Source organism: Scomber scombrus, chromosome 20, assembly GCF_963691925.1.
Source record: "Scomber scombrus chromosome 20, fScoSco1.1, whole genome shotgun sequence".
NCBI lineage: Eukaryota > Metazoa > Chordata > Actinopteri > Scombriformes > Scombridae > Scomber > Scomber scombrus.
Window position 1 is genome coordinate 18,876,229 of NC_084989.1, and position 27,180 is coordinate 18,903,408.

General features: G+C 39.8%; 1 protein-coding gene across 1 annotated transcript; it reads right to left on the minus strand.

The window, feature by feature from the left end:
* Positions 1-681: 681 nt before the first annotated feature.
* On the minus strand, positions 682-26,094 carry map3k15 (mitogen-activated protein kinase kinase kinase 15). The gene is made up of 29 exons (XM_062441366.1): positions 25,791-26,094; positions 22,455-22,594; positions 22,191-22,214; positions 19,830-20,023; positions 18,765-18,933; positions 18,536-18,642; positions 17,787-17,957; positions 17,492-17,604; positions 16,416-16,575; positions 15,898-16,048; positions 15,688-15,795; positions 15,421-15,470; positions 14,877-14,972; positions 14,630-14,717; positions 14,405-14,538; positions 13,470-13,597; positions 13,050-13,180; positions 12,125-12,230; positions 10,391-10,548; positions 10,070-10,250; positions 9,519-9,696; positions 8,736-8,910; positions 7,305-7,490; positions 6,526-6,631; positions 6,096-6,336; positions 3,818-3,930; positions 3,628-3,734; positions 3,455-3,531; positions 682-2,106 (listed from the first exon to the last, which is right to left on the minus strand). Exons 1-29 carry the CDS (start codon positions 26,092-26,094, stop codon positions 2,013-2,015), a joined length of 3,990 nt encoding a protein of 1,329 aa, XP_062297350.1. The 3' UTR covers positions 682-2,012.
* Between the last annotated feature and the right edge of the window lie 1,086 nt (positions 26,095-27,180).

A 27,180-nucleotide genomic window follows, 5' to 3' on the forward strand; every position in this document is an offset into this window, starting at 1 on the left:
CAACTACCAAGGCTTAACTTTCCAGCAGCTGTTTTGAAGTAATGGAAACGTTCAAATAGCTGTGTGGTTTAGCAATCAATGTAATATGTAATCCAATGAGCTTTACATAGGGTAAATGTAATGACCCATGCTAAAAAATCTACCTGTTCAAATAAAATTAAAGGATTGGTACACACAAATTACTAATTAAAATTACTTAAAAGTACTAATTATAAAATAATAATTAAAAAAAAAAAAAAAAAAAAAAAAAAACTCATGTCGGCTAGTTGTAACAGCAAGACACAGCACTTGAGCCAAAACCATATATGAAAACAACTGTCAGCAATAAGGGAGGAAATGATAGGCACACAGGTAGGCAAACAGGTTTAAAGTAGGTAAAAGGCTAACAGTTAAGGAACAAAAGGAATGAAGAAAAGGCTCAAAGGTGATGCGGAAATACTCTGCAGGCAATTTGGCAAAGAGTAGTGAACTGAGTTTCTGTGTGTACTGGCTGCATGATGCACATCTCACTGTCTTTTTGCTGGCAGTGTAAGCCACTCATTAATTATCTCGATAAGACTGTTTAATAAGGTGTAAAATGACAAATAGTTCAACTTCACGTCAAAAAAAAAAGTCATATTTCATTTTATGTGAACAAATATCTGACTAATATCACTAACATTAACATCAAAACACTCTCATTATGTCCAGGTTTATTGCATTTGTAAAGCAATCATGAAACAGGCCAGCACATATAACAGTTGGAAATATTCAAAAAAGAAATACAGTCACACGCAGAGGAGGAAAACAAATAATTACTACATTAAGAACATGAAGGAAATGGTAAACACCTAATAAATAACAAATGTTAAGGCAGTGAGGTGATGGCAGACATGGTGTGTGTGCATGTTTTAATAAATTATATGTGGCTACGTTAGTTTTACTTTACAAAAAAAACCTTAAGGCTTTTAGATGAAATCTGAAAGAGAAGTTATGCAGGACAGTGGATCAGTTTTGGAATAATCATCCAATAAGAGTTTAGAGTTTGACTGAAACACAAATGCAAGATTGAATAACAGGTTTATAAAAGGTCTAATAAATCATAGTAGTGGTTTTGCAATAGTGGTCTTGTCCATATTTGTGTACACTTTAAGATCTGGTCATTTCATTTGCTGATTTCCTCTTTATGGAGAGTGGAGGTTGTGAAAAAGACATTTATGCCAAAAACACTTTCAGCAAAGCATCTCTAAACAATGGCAGAGCCAAGAGGACGACACTACCATATGTGCGAGCAATGTTCATGCACTCATGCATGAGAGAAACAGAAGCAATGTAATCGTATCTTGGCAAAAATGTGATGATATTGATAAAATTAAAAAAAGTGGACTATGCTACAAGAGCAGATTCAAGATGTTTTATAGATATTTTGATACTTTTTTACACTATGAACACCTGTTTTCTCTGTAAAAAATAAGGCCACAAACTTTTTACAGCCACCTTTCAAGTCCACAGTGGGTGATTCATACCTAAAAGACATTTTTTGAGGGTAGAGCAACACTTTAAACCGTTTCCATTTTTTCTAGGCGTGACTCATGTTTGAAAATGATCAAGCACAAACACATTGTGGCACACATACACATGTAAATGCTCATAAAGATACACACAGTAGTGCCTGCACTAAAGCGCTTTGGTCAGGTCAAGTCTGACTCTGTATGGAGATGCACAGTCGAGATGAGGTTCAGTCAGTCAAGATGAAAAGGCACTGAGACACTCTAGTACATCACCTGCACTGAGAGAGACAGAGAGACAGAGACAGAGAGAAAGAGAGAGAGAGAGAGAGAGAGAGAGAGAGAGAGAGAGAGAGAGAGAGAGAGAGAGAGAGAGAGAGAGAGAGAGAGAGAGAGAGAGAAAGAGAGAGAGAGAGAGAGAGAGAGAGAGAGAGAGAGAGAGAGAGAGAAAGTAGGCAGGACTGGTAGTGTGTGGATGTGTGCGTGTTTCCGCAAAATCTTCCATAGCTGGGAGTCCATATCCCATCATGCATCATCTTCCGAGCGTTCGTCGCCCCTCAGCCTCTCACGCTCTCTGTGCCGCTGGATGGCCCGCCAGATCCGGCAGAGGACTCCACCCCTGAGGGGAAGAGGGATTATCATGACTCTTTGATATATGATGCAATAAAACTAACTTTTGACATATTTTCTTTCACAGTGGAAGATGTACTGCAGCTCTTAGAAGCATTTCAATTCATGTAATCTTATTTTAGGTATAATTTGATTCTTTTTTTAAATGAAAAGACAACATCAGGTTCATGAAAGAGGTGATTATACTGAATCTTAAATACTAGGTTTGGTCACTTGTTGTTCAAAGGTTGAGGACTTGAAACTGGGACAGAAAGAAAAATTGATACAAGCTTTGTGACATCGAATTTTGCCTCAGATACAAAGATGTCTGACTTAATAACGTCTGATTACACTGGCACCGTAAAGTACATCTAAAGGTGCAACTAACATATTCATAAATTCATGTTTTCTTCTTTTTGAAAAAGCACCTTTCATGCTTGCTGAGTTAACATTTTGTGGGTTCTTCCCTTGATGCTGCAGATACTATCATATCTGTAGCTCTGTTCCTTTTAAAATCTCTGCAGCCTTGCTAAAAATCTGCAAGCTAAAGTAAAAAACAGTTCCCTTGAGCACCTGCTGATTTGTGCAGTGAAGTTTTGTGAGTCTGGAAAGTGAGATGTAGGGCTAAGAAATATATCGATATTATATTCACATTGTAATATGTGCCTCATTACAGTGAAGTGATGTAATTTTCTGAACTCATCAGACTGTTTTAGCTGTTTTATTATCCGTCTTTACCCACTTAGTCATTACATCCACATTACTGTTAATTATTTACCAAAAATCTCACAGTGTGACTATTTTGTGAAAGCATCAATAGTCATCCTTACAATGTTATTGTGATATTTGATTTTGCCCTACTGAGACAGAAGCTGTGCAAAATGGTTATTTAATAAATCATGAAACCTTTGTTGAGATGAAGCAATCAGAAAATAAATTACATTAGATTTTCTGTTATTCTGGTTCAAGCTGTTTTTCTGTAATTTGTCTTTCTTCTTCTATTCTGTACAACATCTGTTGCATGTCTGTCCTAATGTTGCTTCCATTTTTTCTTCCAGTTATCAGGGAGTCTGATTTGAATCGAGGGTCTAACAGAGGCGGAGGATGTTGTGTCGTGTACAGACTGTAAAGCTCGCTGAGGCAAATTTGTGATATTGGGCTGTAAAAATAAAATGTAATTGACTTGAGGTCAGTGTCAAGAAAGCAACAATGAAACTTTAAACCTGTCGATTCTGTAAATATGCACATAAACAATTGAAAAACAGATGAAAAACTTAAATACATGCCCAAATTAGATTGATTTGAGTGTTTCTGTCAACTTTTTTTGGGTGACAGGACAGATACGAGAGACAAGATACCGTAGACGTAGACAGCGGAGGTCGTCTTTGGTGACATCATTGAGAATGTCAGTCAGCGTGTATTCTTCCAGCACAAACTGGGATATAACAAAGAGAAAACTTGTGAACCATCAGTTTACAACCACTTGCTTCATTAACTATATGCTTATGTTGTGCTCAGAAGTATATTCAACCTTATCTATGGTGTCGGGGTCCGCCCCCTGCTCTTTCAGCCAATCAGTGAGCTGCTTGTCTGGCTCGTGGTCTGCAGGGATGTGGAAGATGGACGGTGGTGAACTGTCTGAAGAAATCAAAGTTTGAGAGTGAGATAAAACAGAAGGCAGATAGAAGAAAGGCCTTTTCTGTGTATCAATAAGTGTTTACCTGGTGGTCTGTGTCTGACTCTGACCAGCTCCATGTCATGTGTTCTCTGCTGCAGCGTGGCCTTCAGGACCTGCTGGTATTCCTTCTCCTTCTGCAGCAGCTCCTCCAGCAGGCTGCGGGAGCCACCACAGCATCAATAACATTTACTTCTCACCAGATAACATTTTGACATGTTAATGCACAAGTGTAAATACTAAAATGGAAGATGGCTGACATCCACTTAGCTGGTAGGGTCCATGTTTTGCTCACTGTCATGGCTTTCTAAGACACTTAGAAAACACATGACTGACACCAACATATTTCAGCGAATGAGTTGCATGTGTATCAATGGAAGCTAAAAGGCTACAGATTAAGGGCCCCATTTTAACGAAGAATATGGAGATATAACTGACCAGTCTGATGAGTGTAGAGGTGTGTGTGGTTATGCTGCAGGAGCCTGGTGTCATGAGCTGATTTAATAAACAGTGAACGGCTGTGCGTAATGGCACTGTGCTCTGTGCAGCATCTCAGAGGCTGCGGATTTATCAACACATCAGTCCTACAGTATACACAGCTGTGGATACAGACACAGAGTCACCCACCTTCTTTAACATATGAATACAGATGTTTTAACCACAGATGTTCAGATGCTGTTCTTGTTGATAAAATCACTAAGTGGAAGCAGAGCGAAAAACTGTTTTAATCATGTTAACCCCTCATACAGTTGTTAGGACTGTCCGCAGCAGCACTCTCCAAGGTGCTGACCCCCTGCCCAAACACTTATATACAGTAGTGGAAGGCTCATTCTCATTGAATCTGTTAGTTTTACAATTAATTAAATCTGATAAACATTATGACTAAGCAATATAACATGTATTGTTTAATATGTTGATGTAATAGGCTACTTTTATTTTATTTTTTTGTATGTTTGTGTGCCACTGCCTGTCCCTGTGTGTGTACCCACATTGATAATGTGCCCTTAAAATAACAGTGAAATATGCGCCAGAAAAGATCTGCAGGGACATTTCAAGGGGTCAACAACAAAAGAGGTGTCACAGTTAACGAATACTTGAAGTAGAAATATGCAACACTGTCAGCAAACCTTTAACATGGGTGCTGATCCAGTTTGTTCATATCTGGCAACCTGGTTTGTCGAAACAGCCATCAACTTGATCTCACAGAAATATGTGAAATGACCATCGCTTCTTAACAACACATTACGTGGTGGTGGCAACTGATGTTGTCATATTACGTGCCTGCATTCACGTTCCGCACCAGGATGGAAAATTCAACATACTGACTGTAGTGTTATCGCCACAGAAGCCACTACTTCAGGTTAACGTGATCTCTTAATCTCTGATAACATACCAGGGAAGCCTTTGAGCAAAAACATCATATCTTTCATATCTTAGTGTGTGTGAGTCGTAGCAGACCTCGCTTTAAAAATATTCTGGGTGGCACTGTAGAATGTGTCAAATGTTACAGATGATCTGAAACAACTAACACAGACGGTTTTAACCTTTTCCCCCCCAATAAATCGAATCAGCTTGTTTGTGTTTTTGTATTTCAGCTTCTTTAAAACTGAAGTCTGGGTGTTGCTACCAGTCTTTTTGCTCTGACCTTTTGACAATAATTTATCCAAAGTATAAATCCAGATAGTCTCTTGCTCATAAATCTAAATAGTGAATCATTTCTATGCTCTTCTGCATTGTTCTGCATTACTGTCTTACTTGTGTTTTCCTTCAGGTCATAGTGCCTATTTTCTTTCTCTTAAAAATGTGCATCATTTAACTGTATTGATTTTACTGGGTTAAAAAGTTTGTATTAACAAAAACACATCCTATACAGTACATCTCGTTAATGGTAATATTACAATATTAGATGGGTGGTAAAATATGATAAAGGCCAGGTAAGGTTTCTTTGTCTATCTACTATTCAGGTGGTGCTATGTGTCATCACTCTGTGGAATTTAAGGACGCAACCATCTAATATATGCAGTCTTGGAGCAGCTGCATGAGTGTCATGCTTTAGCATGTGAGGGCTGGTTTGGGTGTGTCAGGTGTCAGTTCAGTCATCTGTCTATTAAGGCAATCACAACTTCCTGTGAAAGACGTAAGTGTTATTTATTAGCACGTGTTTCATTCACACAATGTTAGCGTGCACACGTTTTTTCCATGCATGCGTGTTTATATGGAAAATACGTGCTGAATGACACTCCCTCACCTCAGGTAATTTGTATCGGGGAAGAAATAATCTACAGAAGACAGTTTCCATTATCATTTCTTTTGTGTGTGTGTACCGGTTGGTCTCCTGTTTGAGCCGTCCCAGCTGTGCACCGAGTTGATGATGGGAGCGCTGATGCTCCTGGGAGTGGGTGGAGTTTAGAGTGCTGATGGTGCAGGTGATGGGGTCGGCGGCTGTTACAGAGTCCTCAGTGGTCGGCTCTAATACCGGACCAAACTCTACCTCCTCTTCATCCACCTCGTCTTCCTTCTCTGCTCCCTCGCACTCTGACGCCGGGCCAAAGTGGGTCTGCAGCTCTGAAGGAGACAGTTCGAAGGTTAAGGCCACGACGTATTATTGTGTCAATACAAATTATAATTTCTCCTGACGTCATTTGTATATTTAACTCTGATCTTTATATATGAATGTACAGCAGGAGGGAGGACAGGAAGTTGTGTGATACATGTATCCATTAGATGGCGGCAAAAGCTCAGTCCACGCCTCACCTGGTATGAGGATGGTGATGGCGGCCTGCACGGCTCGGCGGATGATGTTATCCATCGCAAACATCCAGTGTGGTTTAATGTGGTGATTCCTCAGGACTTTGTTCACCTGAGAGAATCACATATAAGGGGGACAAATGAAAAATACTGGTAATACAGGATGAACTTGAACACACAGGCAGTCAATTCTATCTGTACTGTCTGACTGTATGTGTGAACTTAAAGTTTTGTCTGAAAGGGGACAGAAATGTTTTGTAATTCTTGGCATTTGTTCATAATTAAAAAAGTTAAACAATTAATTCTCACATCAGAAACAAAGGTTTGTCAGTTTTTAAAGATTATTCCTACAAATTCATCAATCACTTCGTATGAGACTTCTGGATGTGTTGGATTTCCACTCACAGGAAAACACATTTTGGTCGAAAGAAATAAAAACCATGACACTTTATAGAAATATCAGGAGTGGATAAACACATATAAATCAATTGAAGTAGTAGTTAAATTCATTTCTGTTTCATTGTTTAAAAATGTCTGCTGTGGAATAGCTTTCTCATATTACCTATTTAATTGCTACTTCTATGTTGCAACATTGTCAGGATGAATGAATGCAAATTTGCTATTTTACTGCAAAACCTTTTCACTTTTCCAGCTTTTCTTTTGCAGCTATTGTGACAGCACTGCATTTTAGAGTTGTTTAATTAAGCTAAATTCCTTGTAAATCAGTATTTATTCCTGTATAAACTTGTGTATTATCAGTTGTGGGTTTGTGTCTAAACACTGACCGAGTCCTGGAAGCCAAAGAGCACCAGCTGAATCTGGTTGATGGAGGTGGAGTCGAAGTCCAGATCCAGCTTGAGCTTGGAGATGGTGTCCGCCATGACGCGCCTCTCAGGGGAATGGATGAAGTCTCGAAGGATGCAGATGATCTGCTTGATGTGTTCGACAGACAGCTGGAGCTCCTCACTGCCCTACACATTCATACAGAATCAGAATGCAAACTACAAAGTTGAAGATGCTGCACATAAATCATTAAATGTCTAAAATAAGACTTTGGCTCCCCCAAGTGGTAGTAACCGAAAAGACACAACTGATATAATACCTGCTATGTCGCATTAAAATCATTTTAAAAAATCACCCTTTTCTGATATTTTCTAATAATAATTAAAAAATAAAAACAGACTTATAAAGTGTTTTACATGGAAAACCAAGACAAAACAAATCAGCACAATAAAATTAAATAAAATCCACGGCCACTAAAAGTACAGAGAATGGAATAAACAATAATATAAACTAGAAGAGTGCAATCAGCAGAGTGCAGATCTCTGCCAGACGTGGTGGTGAAAATAATAAAAAACGGGATTCATTCATCTTATATCGTGCCTAATTTTAGTGGAATATAACATATCGGGTTTGGAAGTAATCTGTAAACTTTAGTATGGATGTCAGTTTTTGAGCAACCACAAAGGTCAAAATGTGGCCTGCAACAGATGAGGTAAGCCTTGTTTTCAGCCTAGCTGAGAGCCAGAAATGCCTTTGGTTATGTTGTAAAATGGCAACAAGGCATGCATGGGTTGTCTACCGGAAACAAGATGCCAAAATGAAGCAGGTGTTGATCTCTTGTGGCCCCTGCCAGCCAGTTAAGTGGAGTGAGGAGTCAGCAGTTAGTGGCAGTCTGACAACCACGAGAAGTCTTTGAGCATGCAGTGATAAATGTGCACAGAATATATTAGAATGATGGGACCAGCAGTATGCGGACAGATAGACACATGAGCAAACACATGATCCCCTTCCGTCTTACACCTGGCAGAGATAAAAAAAATGAACACCTAGAAACTCAGATCCTCTGTCAGGGACATGTAGAGCAGAGGGGCCATGGCCTCAAAAGCATGACCCCCTTTTTTTTCGAGCCTTAGGAACAGCCAGGAGGGCCGTGCCTGATACCACTATGGCTAAAATTTTTGTGTGATAAATTCAAGACCATAATAGTCAAATAAGTGGTCTTTCATTCTGATAGCACGCAATCATGGTTAAAATTGGTGATGCTTTCATCCCTTCATTCCTGTTTTTCATATCAGATCTGTGGGAGGTATTTATTTCATACTGCCAGGATTTGACAATGTCAGAAATGTTCAAATCCTATGCATAGGAAGAAGACTACTTACAGATCCATTTACTCACTATTTACTTACTTTACTTTATTTATCTACACACACCTGGATGTGGTTCTCCTTGAGGTTGGAGATGACCTTTTCCTGGTCGTCATTAAGGACCTTGAACAGAATGGCCCGTCTCTCGCTGTCCTTCTTCAGCAAGAACAGACCGCCGTCCCTGTCCTCAGGAGAGGGGGGGGCACTGCGGTCCTCTGATACTGAACCCTCATCTGGAACACTGCGACACACACACACACACACACACGCACACACAAACACACACACACACACACACATACACAGTGATCTCACAGGGACATAAAACAAAGCGAGGAGTACATGACTGATTAACAGCAGCGTGACTCGCTGTTCAGTCTATTTACAGATACAAGCCTCTCCTGGCTACTATGTGTGCCCAGGAAAGTGCAGAGGCAGCATGATTCAGCGCAGTGTGTCGTGCACGTTTGTGCGATCGCACATGTGTGTGTGTGTGTGCATGTGCAGATGTGCGCGTACAGGAGCGTCTGCGCTCAACCGCCGGCTGAAGCTTGTAAAGTTATCAGACCTCATTATATCAGTGTTGTAAAAGGCAGTGGAGCAAACTGTGAGCACAATAAGGCCACCTGCCATCCAAACACACGCACTATCATACACAAGCACATGCACTGCACATTTGCATATTCATTCACATCTTTTTACATTGTCTGAACTGTCTCAGCAGTACTTTGTATGCAGCAAGAGTTTTATGTTTGGATTTTATTTATCTTTGAGACTAACTTAACTTAAATGTAATCAATCCAAGAAATGTAAAACATACAACACAGACAAACTGAGGCTAATACACACCTCAGGTAATTGGAGTTGGGGGGTTTGAGCAGGTTCCCTGAGCCAGAGCTTTTCTTTTTCTGGAAGAAAACATCCTGTTTGGAGTCGCAGTCTGGGCTCACTGAGCCATGTTCACTGCTGCTGCTCCCGGTGGCCTCACATTGTAACTGCACCGGCAGGGAGACACTGTGGATGTAGTCTGTCCAACACACATACACACACACACAAATACTTACACAGTTAGAAATGTATTAAATGCTTTTTTGGGGTGTATCACATACATTTCAAAATTAATTGATTTATTAGAGCACCACAGTTTTCAATGTTATAAGATAGCGACTAAAAACACTATTCTGAATGAGAAAAGCTAGCCTAAGCTTGACCACTGAGCACTTTTGACCAAAATAGTCTATTTTTAGACAGACGAGGATTTCATTTTCCAACTAAATTAGACATCAGCAAAATGTAGCCTAAATGTAAAAGAAACAAATTTGGATATGGTACTTTCATGTTACATCATTGTTGTAACGGTGCATTGTACATTTGTGTGTGTGTATGCGTTTGTGTGTAACCTGATGGTTTGAAGGCGATCTTGCTCTTCTTGCCCTTGTTGTGTTTTACAAAAGTGTCTTTGAGCAGGTCGGAGGCGATGGCTCTCTTGTGAGGGTCCGGCTCAAAGCAGCGCAAGATGAACGACTTAGCCTCCAGCGACAAAGACTCAGGGATCTCTGGGTGGATCTTAAACATACCAACCTGTAACACAGATTTACACCAAGCAATTTTGGATAACTGTTAAAGACTGGCTGACAGACAGTTTGGAGATCAAAACCCTCGAGTTTTTAACAAAAGATTTACACCATGCAATCCTCACACTCCAAGACTCAGATGCAAACCTTAAACATGGCTGCCTGTGGTTCCCCAAGTTCATGGAATGGGGGTTTCCCAGTGGCCATTTCTATGATGGTACATCCCAGAGACCAGATGTCAGCCGGGGCTCCGTACCCTCGAGGGCCTTTATCAATGATTTCTGGAGCCATGTACTGCAGAGTACCTGCAGACAGAGAAGCAGATAGTGACCTAGAAACAATATTATCTTACAGATAAAAAGAGGCAATCAAGTCGTTCATAACATGAAGGTCAGTAAATCTTACAAAACATTTAGACGTGCGCCTTTCTGAACAGGTGGCTATGGATGGAGCTATTCTTATCTCACTGGAGGTCTACTCAAAACTTTAACCCATAAGGACTAAAAATTAAAAGACATCTTAGAACAATAGTTAGGTGCCCAAATAAATGGACTAGTTTTTTCTTGCCTGTTCAAACTAACCATTAATAATGCCTTCATAATGCACTTACAATGTAAGTGATGCAGGACAAAATCCACAGTCCTCTTTCTGTGGAAAAAGGTTTATTTGAAGTTAAGAGGAAGCCCTCAAAAATGAGTCAAATCCAGTAGATCTCTTTCAATGTTAGTCTTTTTAGTGTCAAAGTCCCTGTTTTTGTTACTGTACTTTCACTGCAGCTCCGTGGGATTTGCTGCTAAAAAGACTGTAAATGTGGCAGATAACCATTTACATAACTAACTCAGACTGCTGGAGCCTCTTATGAGTTTTTTGTTTTAACTTTAATTTAAAAAACACAGCTTTACCAGAACTGGAAAAATCCAACCTCTGCTATCAAAATTCAACATGACAGCAAATATCATTGTAGATCAAAAGATTGAAGAGATGCTACATCTCAGGGTGTGAGCTCTCACTCGTTAAATCATTTATGTTTCATTTGATCTGTAAGTATTTTGTCTGCAGTCAGTAATTCTAAGCAGATTTGGCATTTGCGGTCTGGTCTAAATGCTGATGTAAGTAGTGAGAGACAGAGGGAGCTATAAAAAGGAAAGAGGAGGGAGGGAAGCAGCAGAGGTGAAACAGATAAGGACGCACACACACACAAACACATACACACACACCTGCTAATGAAAGATAAACACCCTTCTGCCTCTGCTTGATTAGCTAATGTAATTACACACCTCACTGGCAGCTGGAGAAAACCAGATGGCCAATGAATGTGTATGCCAGGCTGTGTGTGCACATGCATATTCGTACGCGCAACCTCTGAGTGTTTCCATAGAGGCTGATAGTGCCTCTTGACATTTTGAGGGTCATTTGATATTTACACTCATAGTCTGAGACGGCAGCATTTCTATGGCTCCATTTATGCAGCTAGCAGACTGAATTACAGTCTGCTTGTGTATATGACGGCACTTTATCAAACTGGGCCTGTTGTGTGTGTGTAGTTTATTACTGGAGCAGTTCATCCATTTTGTTTCAGACAAATTGTTTATGAAGGCTTCTTGTGGTGCTATAGAGTGTTTTTTCCCCCAATCATTCCTATAAATTTCCTTTGAAGCCCTAAAAATGTTCAGAATTTGATGTGAATCATTTTTCTTTAAACTTTTAATACAATTTAATAGATGTTCCTTAAAGTTCTAGTAGAAAACATTATACTTAAACAACCCATGTGTGGATCCAAGAAGCCTCTTTCTAAAGGCCATTATTGGGATATGCTAATAAGGAATAAATGAACAATATTTGCAGTGGTTGTTATTGTAGCAAGAAGTGCAAACAAGTTACCTGTGAATGTCTCTGTACAGGGGTTGACTCCAGCCAGCCGTTTAGAAGTACCAAAGTCTGAAATCTTCAATACGCCACTGTAGGTGTTCACCAACACATTGTCACCCTGATGAAGACACAGTCAAAGACAGAACGATTTTTTAAATTGATAATATTTGCACCATATCCTGGCCAGAAGTGGAAAAGTTTTGTGTTTAGCATCATGTTGTTTCTAATAGTACAAGAATGATGGTTATACATCAGCGTTTGAAAGCTGTAATCTCATACAGGTACTGTAGGTGTTTTAAAATGCCAGTGGAGGTTGAAACCAAAATGTTTGCACACAACAGACATTTGTCTTTCATGGCAGGAAGAACACAGGTGTAACTTATAAGGTTAATTATGACTCCCATCCAGCATGTAATAGAGACTTCTTCACAGAAGACAATTTAACACATCATTTAAAAGCAGGAGACCATAGGCGTAATCAATAAACCATTTCCAGGGCTAAGGTATTATGCATTTTTGCTCACTGGCATCACGTATTTAGACAGATAAATGGAATAGACCTATCATTATTAGTTTTTTTTATTGCTACGTCTGCCATGGAAAAGGTCTATTGCCTGGTGGGTGTTTTTTTTTTTTTTTTACAGTTTTAAAATGTTTTATAGACCAAATTATTTGTTAATTGAACATTGTCAAGTCAGGTAAGGGAAAAATAAATAAAAATATATATGTTTTTAAAAAAGTGATGGAAAAGTTCATATTTTATAAATGTGTGTCATTCATTAAATTCTTGCCCAAAGTTTCAACAAAAAGAAAGACAGAATAAGATGCCAGTGATACATCACTGACCACTCATCCCTACATTACAGTGACCCTGCACCACAGATTGTTTGTTGTAACAAGATGTTGACCAGGAGATGTCCAACTCATTTTCGTGTACCTTGATGTCTCGATGGACGATCTGGTTCTCGTGCAGGTACCGGAGCCCCTCCAGGATCTGTCTGGTGTAGAAGATGATTGTCGCCTCCTTCAGCGGACCCCATTTAGACCGCAACAACGCTGACAGGCTTCCTGGAGAAAGGAGAGAAGGAGTGTCCAAAACCTATCATGAAATGGGAAGATGACCAAGCAGTTAGAGAGACCGCTCGGTAACCGAGAGGTCACAAGCATCGATCTCTGTAATAGGCAGTTTGTCCATTATTGTCTCCTGTTTTTCTCTATTGAGTATCACCTAAATGCCTTTTATAGCATTTATAATGTATTGTAAACAGTTTCCTTCCTTACCACACAAAATGATTGTATTAGTGAATATAACTTTATTTGTTCCATGATCTTTTTTCTCTCTCTTGTAAAAACACACCTCCAGGCACTTGTTCCATGAAGATCTTGATGTATCCGTTCTCAGAAACAGAGCCCAAATACTGAACAATGTTCCTGTGCTTCAGGTACTTGTGGAGGGCGATCTCTTCATGAAGAGGCTGAGAGTACCTGATTCACAGAGACAAGAAGAGATACACTGTTTTCCCTTCATTTATCCAGGTAAAATGTCATAATCACGCTTAATCTGTTACAACATTCACGCTGCTTCACATTTTTATATCTATACGCAGTTGTCTGGTACAAGCAATGTCTCGTACAAGCAATGTATTTTATGAAGTATCAACTGTCTCTTAACCTTTAGTCTCATCTGGTGATAAGTTACTCTTTAAACTAATGCCAAGAAAAAAACATGACATTTACTATGACACTATCTATCACAGTACAGGGTAATGTTAGCAGCCAATGTTAACACTTGAGCAAATATGTTAACCGAGGTAACATTACCCTTTTTAAACACACTCCCAGATTTTTGTGTATGTATGTGTGTATAACAGGATCGTGTCATAGATATGCTAATTAGCATGTGCAAATTCTTAACAAACTAACCCAAATGGATGAGCTCCCATTTGTTACAAACTGGCTTATAAAAGGGAATCACGCATGATTAAAGCTTCTAAAATGACATTTATTGTCAATTTATGATAAAATATATTAATTTTAGTCAGTAATAAATGCAATATGTGGATGAGTGAAGTATGCTATACATGCAAACGAAACAAAACCCTAACCTATATGACTGGTGGAGACCTTGGAGGAAGACAAGAGCGAGAGATTAACAAAGAAGCCACCTACATAAACTGAGGCCTAAACTACCCAGATGCAAGAAGCCAAAGTCACTTCACAAACAGAAGGCGATAAGCATTGGCAGCACTGGACTATGTTATCATCTTTCTATATAACCACACGCCCACCTACCTGCTGTCTCTCTCTGGGATCTCTTTGATGGCGATTCGGACCTGGTTGCTAAGGTCTCTCCCAGCATACACCACGCCATAGGTTCCGCGCCCCAACACCACCCTGTCCCCTGTCTCACTGGTGTCGTACTCATACTGTAACACACATTTAAAGATAAATACCTAAACTTATTCTAAGTCAATAATGTTTTGGTTTATATTCATGCAAACACACACACTTCCTGACCTCAAGTGTATCTCCTTCTCCCTCCCCTTCTAGCTCGACAGCATTCCCCGTACCATCAGATATCATCTCTTTCACCATGGAGCAGAATCTGAAACACACAACCAGATACCAGCATTACGACATATTTATTTACAGTTCACAGCCAACAGGTCATGTTGCAATGCGATCGCTCACACGTACGGTACAAACACAAACACAGACAAACACACACACCTACACAGACACATCTAGAGGTGTGTGTCCTCACCGACCGCACTGCTCCTCCGTAGAGAAGTAGATCTGGAAGTCGTCTGAGTTATCATGGACGTAGAGGAAACAGCAGCGCTCATCAAACTTACTGATGCTGCAGACAAGAGAGTCAGATTGGCCCAAAGTTTACTTTAAATTGAGGTGTCCTTTTCTGTTTTTGACATATCTTGTCACATTTGCAAAACCTAACCAAAGTACGTCCTTTTCTGTATTTCATAAAATTTGAATGTACTCTCAAACCCTCAATTAAGAGTTTATCTGTACAGGTGATAATAGTTTTTCACATATTTTTGTCAAGCTGTAATTCATTTTGAATATGTGGCAAAGCAGCACATCTAATCTTCTGAAATAGGATGGAACTCTTACAATGATGATGATTCATGTTCAAATTTATGTGATTTTTTATCTCATAATTAAGAGTTTAAAAAGAGCCAACCATAACAACATACCACTTTCTCAAATTAACTGAAATAAAGTATCTCTCTCCTCTCCCTCAGTCATGTAAATTCACTTGTGCCAAAAAGTAACTTGCATGTTCATACCTAATGCCTTTGATGGACATTGTAGTGAAGTTCCACTCATGGATCCCTTTCTGTAACACATTATTCACATTAACTCAGACTGGTCACATGTTCAACCAGGATTGAATTATTAGAGGTCACCCTTACAGTCTCATGGCCTAGATTTAAAAATCTAAAAATGGATGAGGAAAGTAAATTTTTACATTTCCTCTTGACATGTGTGCAACGCTATGAAATGCTGTGGTAACAAAGAAGAGTGACAGATCGACAAGAAGGTGATGCTCTGACCGTGTCAACTGGAGAAACATGCCAGATAGAGACATTCTTCTCTTCGGCCTCATTGTTAATGGACACATAGGACGGCTGGTACACTTTGGTTGGCTCCAGAATCAACACCTGTGACAGAGAGTGAAAAACAACAATGGACAGACATGTTAAAAATGTATCTCTGAATATGTAATCCAACATGTTTTAGTGTGAATGTATGTGTCTATGTACAGGAAACCGCAGTCGATTGGTGGTGCCCTGTGTGGCCTCTACGATGATGTCCATCCAGAAGTTGAGTCTGTCCCTCTGGGGGGAGTGTTCCACTGTCTGCTTCTTGAACCTCTGGATCAGCTGCAGGTTTTGCACCACCGACCGCAGATACCTGGAAGAAAAAAGCAAATGGCGATAGAAGACTGAGACGAGAGTTAAAAAAAAAAAAAGAAAAAAAAAAAAGGGCATGATGATTATATACCCTAATCACTGTTGGGGATTATTTGTACTTTTGTGTCATTATTATAGTCATTAAGGAGGAATAGAAACCATCAAACTCAAACTTTATGCCACTTTAATCAAAACAACCACAACAAGAGTATGGATTTACAGAAAGGCTTGTTGGCAATTATCAGTTACTGTTTTTAGTAGTGAACTAGCCACTTGTATTTTGAAATGGATAACACTGGCTAAAATGGAACTACTGTATAATAACAGTGCCGATATATAAAAAAAGAAAGATGTGTATTAATAAATACCAGAGAGGTGGCTTGAGTTTGAAGAGCTTTTCGGCAGCCTGGGTAGCTTTAGGGATATCGTTAGCTAACATGCTAACAGTGAAAAACTGGCCCACGTCCCAGTAGTTATTCATTTTTTCCAGAGAACCTTTGCGCCCCAGCAGACTGTTCAACCTCACACCTGAGACATATTAGAAGGGGAAAAAGTGTGAACACAGACTGTCACCAGGCCAAACAGAGCTATTTTTATCCTATATTCATTACTATTAACTAAATACCCTCAGCATGCTTGCAATATGTCATTCTTCAGCACACAACAGCAAACAATGAACATATAAGAACTGCTCCAATCCCTATGAAACCAAATCCCTTCAATTTTTACCTTGAAATCCCATTTATTTAGTTAGTAATTTTGTTTTTTTTGTTTCTTAGTAAATCACAAGTAGCCTATGTATTTGAACGCAGATTGCAAACAACTGAATACTCCTTCCACCTCTGCTTCCGAACATGTACAGTAGGAGAACCTAAAGTGGCCGCAAAACTCGCTAAAAACAAGAAAGGCCCTAGAGCCAGTGTTTGGTTTGTCCATTCTGGGCTACTGTAGAAAAATGGCGGTGATATAAAGATATATAGCTCATTTTAAGGTAAACAAAACAATGATTGTTATTTTTATGTGATTATACACTAATTAAAACATGTTTAAGGGTATTATATTCCAGTTCTGCCAAGTCCCTTCCTCTAGATGCCACTGAATTATATACACTGCATCCTTAAATGCTGTTGAAACAATGGTAATACGTAACTTAGATGTCCACATTTATCCTGGTTTTAACCTTGATGCCTACACATCTTTTGAAGTGCAAATGTTCTACATTAGCTGTTAAAGCCAATCTGTTTCTGTAAAACTGAACCCAAACACCCATTTTATCACCTCTGAAAGTGAACTGAGTTTGGCATAGACAAATGAAGCAAAGGCAGCAAACAGTGGCCCATTGAGAATGCATGCGTATGTGACTGGTCCAGCTGGACTCAGGTATTCTGACTTGTGTATGCACTGGATAATCAAAGGGTTTTCATGTTCAGGAGGACCCTCTCACCTATTTTCCTCAGCTCGATAGAGCTCTCAAACTGTTGGCCAGCAACTATGAGGAGGACAGCCAGGTTGATACCAGAGTAGAGAGTAGGTTGCAGCTCAAAACCTTTCCTGTACCTAAGAGGTGAATAAAATTAGATAAATAAAATACATGGATGGAAATAATTAACTCAGACCCTTTGCTGTGAATTCTGCTTGTAGCGCCAAAGAAGGGAGAGTTTTATAAATTAAACTTTAGAAGGAGAGAAACTGAGAAAAAAAGTCATTAAAGGTGCAGAGTGTATGTGTGTTTTTTTTACCACTGTATAGCGTTGTCCCTGTTCTTGGTGTCTTTGCAGTCCGAGTCAAGGAAGATGTCCTTGTAGATCCGTCCACAGAGGCAGAACATGTCCGGTGCTGGGTGTTCACATGACTGCAACACCTGCAGCATCACTCTGAGAGCCTGCTCCCTGTCACCTGGACTGTTCCTCCTGCACACATACAGATTTATACATTAAAGTTGGACTGATGGTTGTATTGAAACCTTCTATGTCAGATTTTATTATACATTTTTATTTCTTAAGTTATAAAGAATCACTGTTTTTGGGGGAAGATTGTGCCAAAAAATGATTGTCAATAAACCACAACTTAAAAAAGGTTAAGGTTAAAGGACCAAAATCTGCCATCATGTTTCGTATTTTGGCTTCAGGTCAGGTGTACATACAAAGGTATACATGTCTGGGCTATACAAGGCTGTGCTTAAAGTAAAGCTGCTGATTCAAACAAGAACTTGCAGTGGAAAGAGAATGAACGCCTAAAAGTGATATTATGTGTGAATTTGAAGGGAAAATAGTCAATATATTATTCATTCTGCATTACAAACAGATGGGAATACAATTTCAATCAAGCCAAAAAACAACAGGCACATTCTTATTTTCTTGCTCCAGAAGGAAAATGTGTATATTTCATCTGGGAGCTTAAATGTTGGCAGTAAAAGCCTCCTCTTGGCAGAGTATTTTTGGATTCCCCTCCAGGCTTGAGCTTGAATCCAACTAATGCATGACGTTACCTGTTGAGAGCAAAGGAGTAGTGGAACTGGATCATGGGTTGGGTGGCCAGATCACAAGTTGGCAGCATCTCCAAAGTCTGCACCAGCTTCACCATGGCGTCATAATCCTGGTGGTAAGATAAACATGAAAGATATCACCAAGATAAAACCCTTCAGTTTTTGCAATAGAAAAACGTGCTGGTATCACTTCTGGCAGCGCTGTTTATGCCAGTTGTTCTCTTGTTTGTACCTGTATGTCTCTGTAGGAGAACAACAGGTTCATGACGATGTCCTGTGTGAGGACCTCAGTGTTGTCGATGCGGAGTTTGATGCGGGAAAGCTCCTTTGCCAGCTCCTCACCCTGATATTTCTCTCTGGCCTTCCTGATGTCATTCAGCAGGGTGTCTTTAAAAGAAGCACTGAAGCAGACAGAAAGATGATGGATGATAATGATGATGACATGAGCTGTTTTTACCGTACATCATTTCCATAAAGCACTGCAGCAAAAGAGCCACTAGTGATCCAACATGCATTTATTTGTTTTTCTTTAGTTCGCCCAGAGTTGGCTGAGCAAAGCTTAAAAATAATGTACAATTTACTAGCAGTGATAATGGACTTTCTTTGGCCTATCTACATGGTTTTCATACATTTCCATAGTATGGAAAGCCAAGTCAGGAATATCTGAGCTTTCCGAAAAACCTTCTATGTTCTTAATTACAATCATTCTGATATAACATGAATGCAGTGTAAAACCACATTAGCTTTCCATTTAACAAAATTGCCCTTGCACTTAGCCTCGTTCAAACATTTTGAGTCACAGTTTCAAGTTACACCTTATAATTCTAACTGGTGCATGGAGTCATGTTCATGGTTCATGGTCAAGTAATGCCCTGCATAAGTCTGCCCTGCTTCAGCGTGAGCAGAGGTCTAATTGGTGTGGAAACACCAGGCTAATTAAACTGCAGCATCACGTACATAAACACAAAAATACAAGGATTTAAAAAAAAAAAAAAAAAGGAGCACATCAATTTCTATCAAATATTGAGCTGGATTTTATGTCCAGCTGCATTCAAAAATAAAAAAAACTGACCCTCATCATCTATGAATAAAATATTAAAAACACCAATTATGGTTAAACTGCAGACTGTTTGCAATACAATTAACATGCTCAAAATCCAGTTTTAATCTGTTGAGCACAGAAACATTTTATTTGGAGGCATATTTGTATCTAATGACATAAAAAAATAAATAAAGAAAGTTTGAATTCTACTTGTGTATGACAGTGTAATTTTGTGTGTGTGTGTGTGTGTCTCACCATGAAGTAACGTGGATGTCCTTAAGCAGGCTGGTGAAACGGTCGGTCAGGGGGACACACAGAGGCCCCAGCAGGTTGTCCCAGCTGGGCTGCATGTACTCACTGGCCCTGCGCTGGGCATCGCTCTCACAGCACATATACTCATGATTGGGAGTCACTATGTAGGGGATGAAGTAATAGTTACCACTGGATGCCTGGATGGAAAGAGGGAGAGGGTTTTAGTTTACATCAGGAAATTGATCACTTAAATTTCAGCGTAAATACCAGAGAGACTTTTAAAAGCCTGGTGTCAATTTATTGCAGCTATATATCAGATAAACACACATGCTGCAGACTGATGCCAGGTGTAAAATGAGTCCAGGCAGAGAAAGATGGGAAGATGATGAAGGAAAGATAGAGTAGGAATTAACAGTGATTAATGAGGAGGATCAGAACGAGCAGTTCAGCACATCACTGAGATTGTTTGGTAGTATCATGGTGACATCAACAAAGGTTAGCACAAATGCAAAGGCTGATATGGCTGTTAAATATGCAGTAGGGCAGTATTTTACTTCTCTTTCTGTCTGTTGTTAATTCTTTCTGGGCTGAGGTACAAAATGTTCTTTTATTTAATGAATTAATAAACACAGATATATAATAAAAAATCTAAATAACTAGATTAAAAGATATATTGCTGGCTGAGATATGTAATTACTATGCTATAGTCAAACAATCAGAAGCAAAAAGTTTAAAGGAAAGTAGCTGCTGAACTGAACAAACAAGCCACTGCACTCCTGCATGCTACTTTCCATTTCCTCCTCATAAAACACAGGATAAAGTAATAAAGATGGTTGACTGTCTGTCACAAAGTTCCACAACCAAAGTTCAAGTTTTTTCTGAATGGGGGGAAATGTGAGTACGACGTCCTCTTCAGCAGAGCAGAGCAGGATTTATTGCACGGTGCAGCTACAGTTGAGATATCATCATGATCAACACACAAGCTCTAGAGTGTCATGCTCATTTTATCCTTCTTAGGCATTGTGAGTTGCACCTTGTTAGGGGACTGCTTAGTTATTCACACAACATCCCTCAGGCAGGTGAGTCTTTAGCCCCTCCCCTCTCTCTGGCAAACTGGGAGGGGCTATTTCAGGTGTCTCTGGTTCCAGAAGTAAAAATCCAAATTCATTTCCCCAAAAACGATGTAACATGGCTCACAGCTGGAGCACATCTACAGCTTAGATTCTCATGTAACTCTCTCACTTAATTACCAGTACAAAAAAAACCCCAACTGTGTTAAAATTAATCTGGTTCTTTGATTAAAAAAGTTCAAGCCAGTGTACATAAATATTTCAAGGTAGCAGTAAACTACGACCCCCATGGTGCATTCTGGCAAGAAACATCAACTACATAGATTAAAAAAAAAAAAAAAAAACACAAAATGCAGCTTAAAGTGATTCACTTTTTTCAAATGTTGGTTCAATTATGGATGAATAAAGCAATTCAAGTGTTTTTTTTGTTCTCAAATGCAACAATGAAGCGTTTTGAATTGGCCACCACAACCGCTCTGATTCACACTGCTGACTGGCCTTTTCTCCAAAGCAACCACAGCCTAGGCTTATGGGTATATTGAGCCATCAGCCATGCCAAAATGACTAACTACAGAAAACCCGACTTCTTATTAATGTAACCTGATGGCCATAACTTAAATATCATTGTTACATTATCCAAAAGTGTCAGATAAGGTGTGGGAAAAACACTTCCAGGAACCAGTGGCCCCTCCTACTTCTCATCTCTATTAATATTAGTCTGTGAGGAAATCTCCCAGCATGCTTTGGTGCAGCATGGTACCTACTTTATTGCGCAATCCAGAGCCTCTGTATTCTGGAGGTAACTGAACCCAAGGAAAACCTAACGCTATAGGACAAGAGGACTACTCCCCACACACACACACACACACACACACACACACACACACACACACACACACACAAATAGAAACACCATACATACATTCAAATCAGCTGCTTAGAAGAATTGCTGCTAGAATTGCAAGACTATATAAAGAAACTGTGACGCATGTTTTGTGTGTGTGTATGTGTGTGTGTGTGTGTGTGTGTTTGTATGAGTGTGTGTGTTTGTATGAGTGTGATTGTGTGTATGTCTGAGATAGCGATAAGGAGAGAGTGAAAGCACATTTATGAGCATTCCTGCATACATTTTTGCTTGAGAAGATAAACAACTATAATCCAAAAATAGCATTTAACTGTGTGTGCATATACATCACAAAAACACGCACACACTCACGCACACACACACACACATACACACATACACACACACACACACACACACACACACACACACACACACACAGAAACTTACTGTGTTTTTCTGTGCAACCATGTCCTGTAAGGAAATCAAACAAAGTGCATGTAAGAAAGGATTTCAAGGCCTGGACAGCACACACTTACACTGCTATATTACTATATGAAACAGCTGTTTTCCCTCCTGGCATTACAGTGCAGGACTGCACCACACACACCCGTCTGTAAATAACCTAGCGGGTCACTTTGTTCTAAGGAAGCGTGAAAGAATGGCATCCAGGAACTCTGATTACAGATTCAAAGAAGATGTGTGGGTGTATACCTTCAGTGACTGTGCCGTGTCGGGGTCAGTGTCATGGTATAAGATGACGTTGTTGGCCATGTCGAAGCTCTCCCTCACACCCAGATGATAAAACAAGGAAGGCTGCCGAAATACATCGCTCATGTCCACAACTGCAATGTCTGAAGATCATGGGACAACAAAGAAAACATACAATCACAATTTTTCTAAGGTCACTCTTTGACATAAATACAATCAATTTTTTTGTGCAAATGAGACCACTGTAAGAGGATTTTTTATGCATGCTTAGGTCTGTAGTTTTATTTCTCAAATTGTCTGTCATCCCCATTCCTCACACATGCTCACTAATAATTTCCTGGCTGTCAATAGTGATGCCAGCTGTTCGCCTCAGCTTGTCGTATCTCCAATAGCATGGTGACACACCTTCATTGTCAACCTATCATATTGCGACTGTCTTTTTAAAAATATGTTTTCTCCCTCTCTGCCTTTAGTGCTTTAATGTTGCTGCTGTGCATGCCCCACCACCTCCCCATCACTGCCCAGTCTTCACAGATTCATTAGTTCATCACTGCATCAACCTAATCAGTCTCGGTGGAAGTCATTAACCATCACCACGAGTGTCTGGAGTCTATTAAGAGATTTATCTTGCTGTAGCTGAGGACTGATGTCCCTCGACTACAAAATCTCCCTCAAGAATCTAAGCTCCAGACTTTTGACAAGACATAATCATCAATATCATTTGTAAAAATGAACAACTATCTTTGCCTCAATCACTTGTCTCTCCTGATTGAACTAGTACTATTAGGTTTGGGTGTGCTACTATGCACCTGACCTCTGACCTCAATATGTCAACAATGAATTTCTCAACAGTGAGAATTTAAATTGTAAACAAACAAACTGCAGATAATGTGTCCTACAGTCCTCACACACGCTCATGCATGGGTTGCACGTGTAATACTTCCTTTGAGTACTAAAACAAGTAAAAATGAACACAAGAGGATACTATCTTATGTTGCATGTTGCAGCTTGCATGTTGTGAATGTGGTGAAACTGGCCACAGTATCACAAATTACTTTTTTGTTTTGCTACAGGAAAAGTCAGGGGATCACCAAAGTTAACTCATCCTGAGGGAGGTATAAATGTATGCACGCATGTATGTAAATCCAGTAGTTGCAATATTTCAGTCTCCACCAGTGGTGAACTGACAACCAACAGACTGACATGGAGTCCATCCCTTTATCCACACTTGTGGACTTGAGCTCTTAATGTAACAGTTATCACTTAATATTAACAATTAATCTGTGTTTCTTGGGGCTGAGAAGACTAATATCTATCTAAATATTAAAATTCATGTTCATTATGCCCAATTCTTACATCTACTTAATTACTTTGTATTCCTCCTGTCAGGCCCTAAATGTGCAGTTTTGTGACTGTTTGGTTGATCAGACTCTGAGTTTGATTGTGCCACATACAATCAGCGAGTCCCATTGAGCTCTGATAAACCTTTACACTCTCACAGTTGTGACAGGTACTTGAATACTGGAACAGTAACTGGAAATATGTCACACAATTAAGTAGCCACTTCATTATCTACAAATACCACGAGAGTGAGTATTGGGACAGACACATTGTCCTTCCTAAAGCCACACTGCTATGCTAGTATGGCTTAGAATAAATAAGAGCTCAGCAATCTAATAATCAGATTAAGATGGAGATATATACTATATTTACACTTACATACAGTCAGCCTTTTTCACAGCAGACTTTCAGACATGTCATAGGAGGAAAAACCACAGGTGGAGTTAATAATATCAATGATCGCATCTCTTTCAACGTAGGTTTATTTCCAGCCTGCATGCATACAGTGGCATAACATACTTATTAATTGCTCTATTTATTACACCTGTGCTTTAGCTGCTCTGACTAGTCAAAACAATATCTGCAGTTCAACTCTCTCTAACAATGGGCTTCTTCTCTTTTTTTACCTCAAACTAGCCACATCATGCAGTCATGCTTTGCTGACACTGCTGCAATAACACCAAACCCATCTGATCTGATCTTGTCTGCATCTTGTCAGTCATTCAGTTTAAGTGTGTCTAAGTATTTTTTAGCCTAAAGTTTGTGTCTGTATTCGAGAGCAGAGGTGCAGACAACGTCACGGCCTGATAAAGATAGCCTAAAATTACAAACGTTTGAGGGGAGCTCTGGTTTCACTGCTCCAATCAGAACAGGGGCTATAAAAGGTGCCTGCAGCTTTTCACGAAGGAGACAGTCTGAGGAATCACGTGAATCAATTACATTGTTATTCTGCTCTTTTGAACTTCACACATCATAAATGCGATAGAAGGACTAATTTAACAATACTCATAAGACATATCTAATCATGTAACAAGCTTTACTTAAGAAAGTTTTAAATGCAAGACTTGTAAAGGAATATTTTTTCACTGTTGTATTGCTATTTTACTCATGTGAAAGATCTGAGTGTTTATTCCACCACTGTATTATGCTACTTTTCTCTAGAGCTGCAACCATTAGTCAATTAATCAGTTAGTCAATCAATAGAAATTGAATTGCCAACCATTTTGGGAATCAATTAATCATTTTGAGTCATTTTTATAGTTAAGCTTCTTATTATAAGTACATTTTTTCTGGTTTATTTTGTCTTCTATGACAGTAACCCTAACCCTAACCCTAACCCTGAATATCTTAGAGTTGTGGACTGTTGGTTGGGACAAAACAAGACATTTGAGGTTGCCTCTGGCGTTTCTAAAACAACGATTGTCAGCTTTCACAATGTTCTGACATTTGATAGACCAAACACCTGCTCAATTCATAGAGAAAATAATCGAGAGATTAATTGCAACCCTCCTTTTCTCTTTGACATATTTTGTTATTCTTTCTAATGCACTATTATCTCATTATAACTTCTTCTTTCTATCAACATCATTTTTAATGCATATATAATGACGTGTGTGTAGGAGTGTATGGTCATGTAGGTATAGGTAGTGTGGGATCATGAGAGAGAGCATCCAAGTCACCTGGCGCTATTTGGTGAGTTTTTAGTTAGTTTGTAGTGAGTTATAGGAGGATAACTTAATACAATAAGCTACCCGTATGATAGCAGTACAGATATACATCTACATTCCCAGCATGACTCTGGTGATTAAATGTACATAATGTAGGTCAAAGGTTGCATACAGTGAGCATATCAATTGTTTCAACAGCATTTAATTTATTAAAATTTCAACATGCACCTTTGCTTCAATTATGTTAAAACAACTAACTTAACTTTTCTAACTAGTTTAACTTCTTAGACGGCTGGATCCTTTTCCAACAAACTACTTTACTCAAACACACCTGCGTCGTAGAAACTGTCCAGCACTGATGTTTCTCCAAAGTCCAGCCGGCCGAAGGTGACGGTGGTGAGCAGTGCGCTCTCTGCGTCGCATGCCCTCTGCAAACACTGCAACGCTCCGGACTCCGGGCTGCTGGCCATCACCGACTTCAGCCCATCGTTCAGGACGTACACGACCCGCAGGGAGCGCTGCTTGGCCGGCGGGCTGGGGCTGGACACCTCGCCCCTGTCCCGCTCCACCACGCACGTCCCGGCGGAGTGCTCTCCTCCCATATCTGCAACTTGTGCGCTCTGCCCCGTTTCCATAGCGAGAACCTGGCTATTATTAATGCCTTATCTACTTCCTTCTCCGGTTACTTGCCCCTCTCTCCCTCCCGTTAATTCCTTTGCTCTGTTTTCTCCTCCGCCTTGTCCTCCTCTCGCTCACTCGTTGCGCACCTGTCGTCGGTGGAGAGGAGCGCGTCTGAGTTTGTCCCCCCGCATCTCCGCCTCATTAACTCACATCATCTGTCGATTATCTCGCACCAAGAAGTCCGCTTCACCCAGACTGGATCCGACTAGATTACTGTTCCCAGAGAGAGGAGGAGGTGTGGAAAGAGGGAAGGTATCAAAATGCACCCAGAATTTAAATTATTCCCTTTTGGTTCTTGCCAAATGGGAGATTTCCACCTTCATGCACCGTCCACCGTCTGAAATGCAATCGCCGTCTCTCCGGTTGTCTAAATATAAAACTGTGTGTCCTTCTGGTTCCCCCCTCTACCCGAAGACACATGCAGCCAAGTTATTCTCAGTTATGCCCACCTCACAACAAATCAAATCAACAAAATTATTTAATGACATGTCACCTAAAGTGGAGAAAAACGGAACCAACTCTGGTGCAAGTTTTCTCACAAATCAAGATTTAAATAGTAGCCACAAATACTTCATTTGATATCAGTTTGTTGACTTTTCCAGTAGAAAAAGGGAACCGTATCTTCAAACAGGCTGGATCTGTTACTCACTGGCAACATGTGCTGCACTGACTGCCAGAAGCCATCGATCCATTAGACCCTGACAGTAAAATATCTGCACTCCAAGAATGGGGTCAGCAGCACTGATCCTTACTGGACAGCCCTCAAACTTTCTCAAAGGAAAGGAATATATTGTAATGTTCACATCAAGGTCTTCAGTTGTACAACATAAATGAGGATTTGTCATTGACACCATATTTCCTGCCATAAATTATGGTTAGTTGATGGTGATTTATGTAGTGTTCTGTCGAGTTTATGTCCCTTTGAGTTTCAGAGTTACTTATTTTCCCCCCTAAACTTTCATTAGAAAACCAGAGTTGTGGGTTTAAAGAAGGGAGTTGCATTATGGGAAATGTAGGACCAATTTTTGCCAGCTTGACCT

Excerpts from the sequence above, each read along its gene's own strand:
- map3k15 (XM_062441366.1), bottom strand. The coding sequence starts at position 26,094 with ATGGAAACGGGGCAGAGCGCACAAGTTGCAGATATGGGAGGAGAGCAC. Across the intron at positions 14,973-15,420 it reads ATGTCCATCAAAGGCATTAG|CATCAGTAAGTTTGATGAGC; the intron begins GTATGAACATGC and ends TCTTGTCTGCAG. Across the intron at positions 10,251-10,390 it reads CACAGGCAGCCATGTTTAAG|GTTGGTATGTTTAAGATCCA; the intron begins GTTTGCATCTGA and ends TCTGTGTTACAG.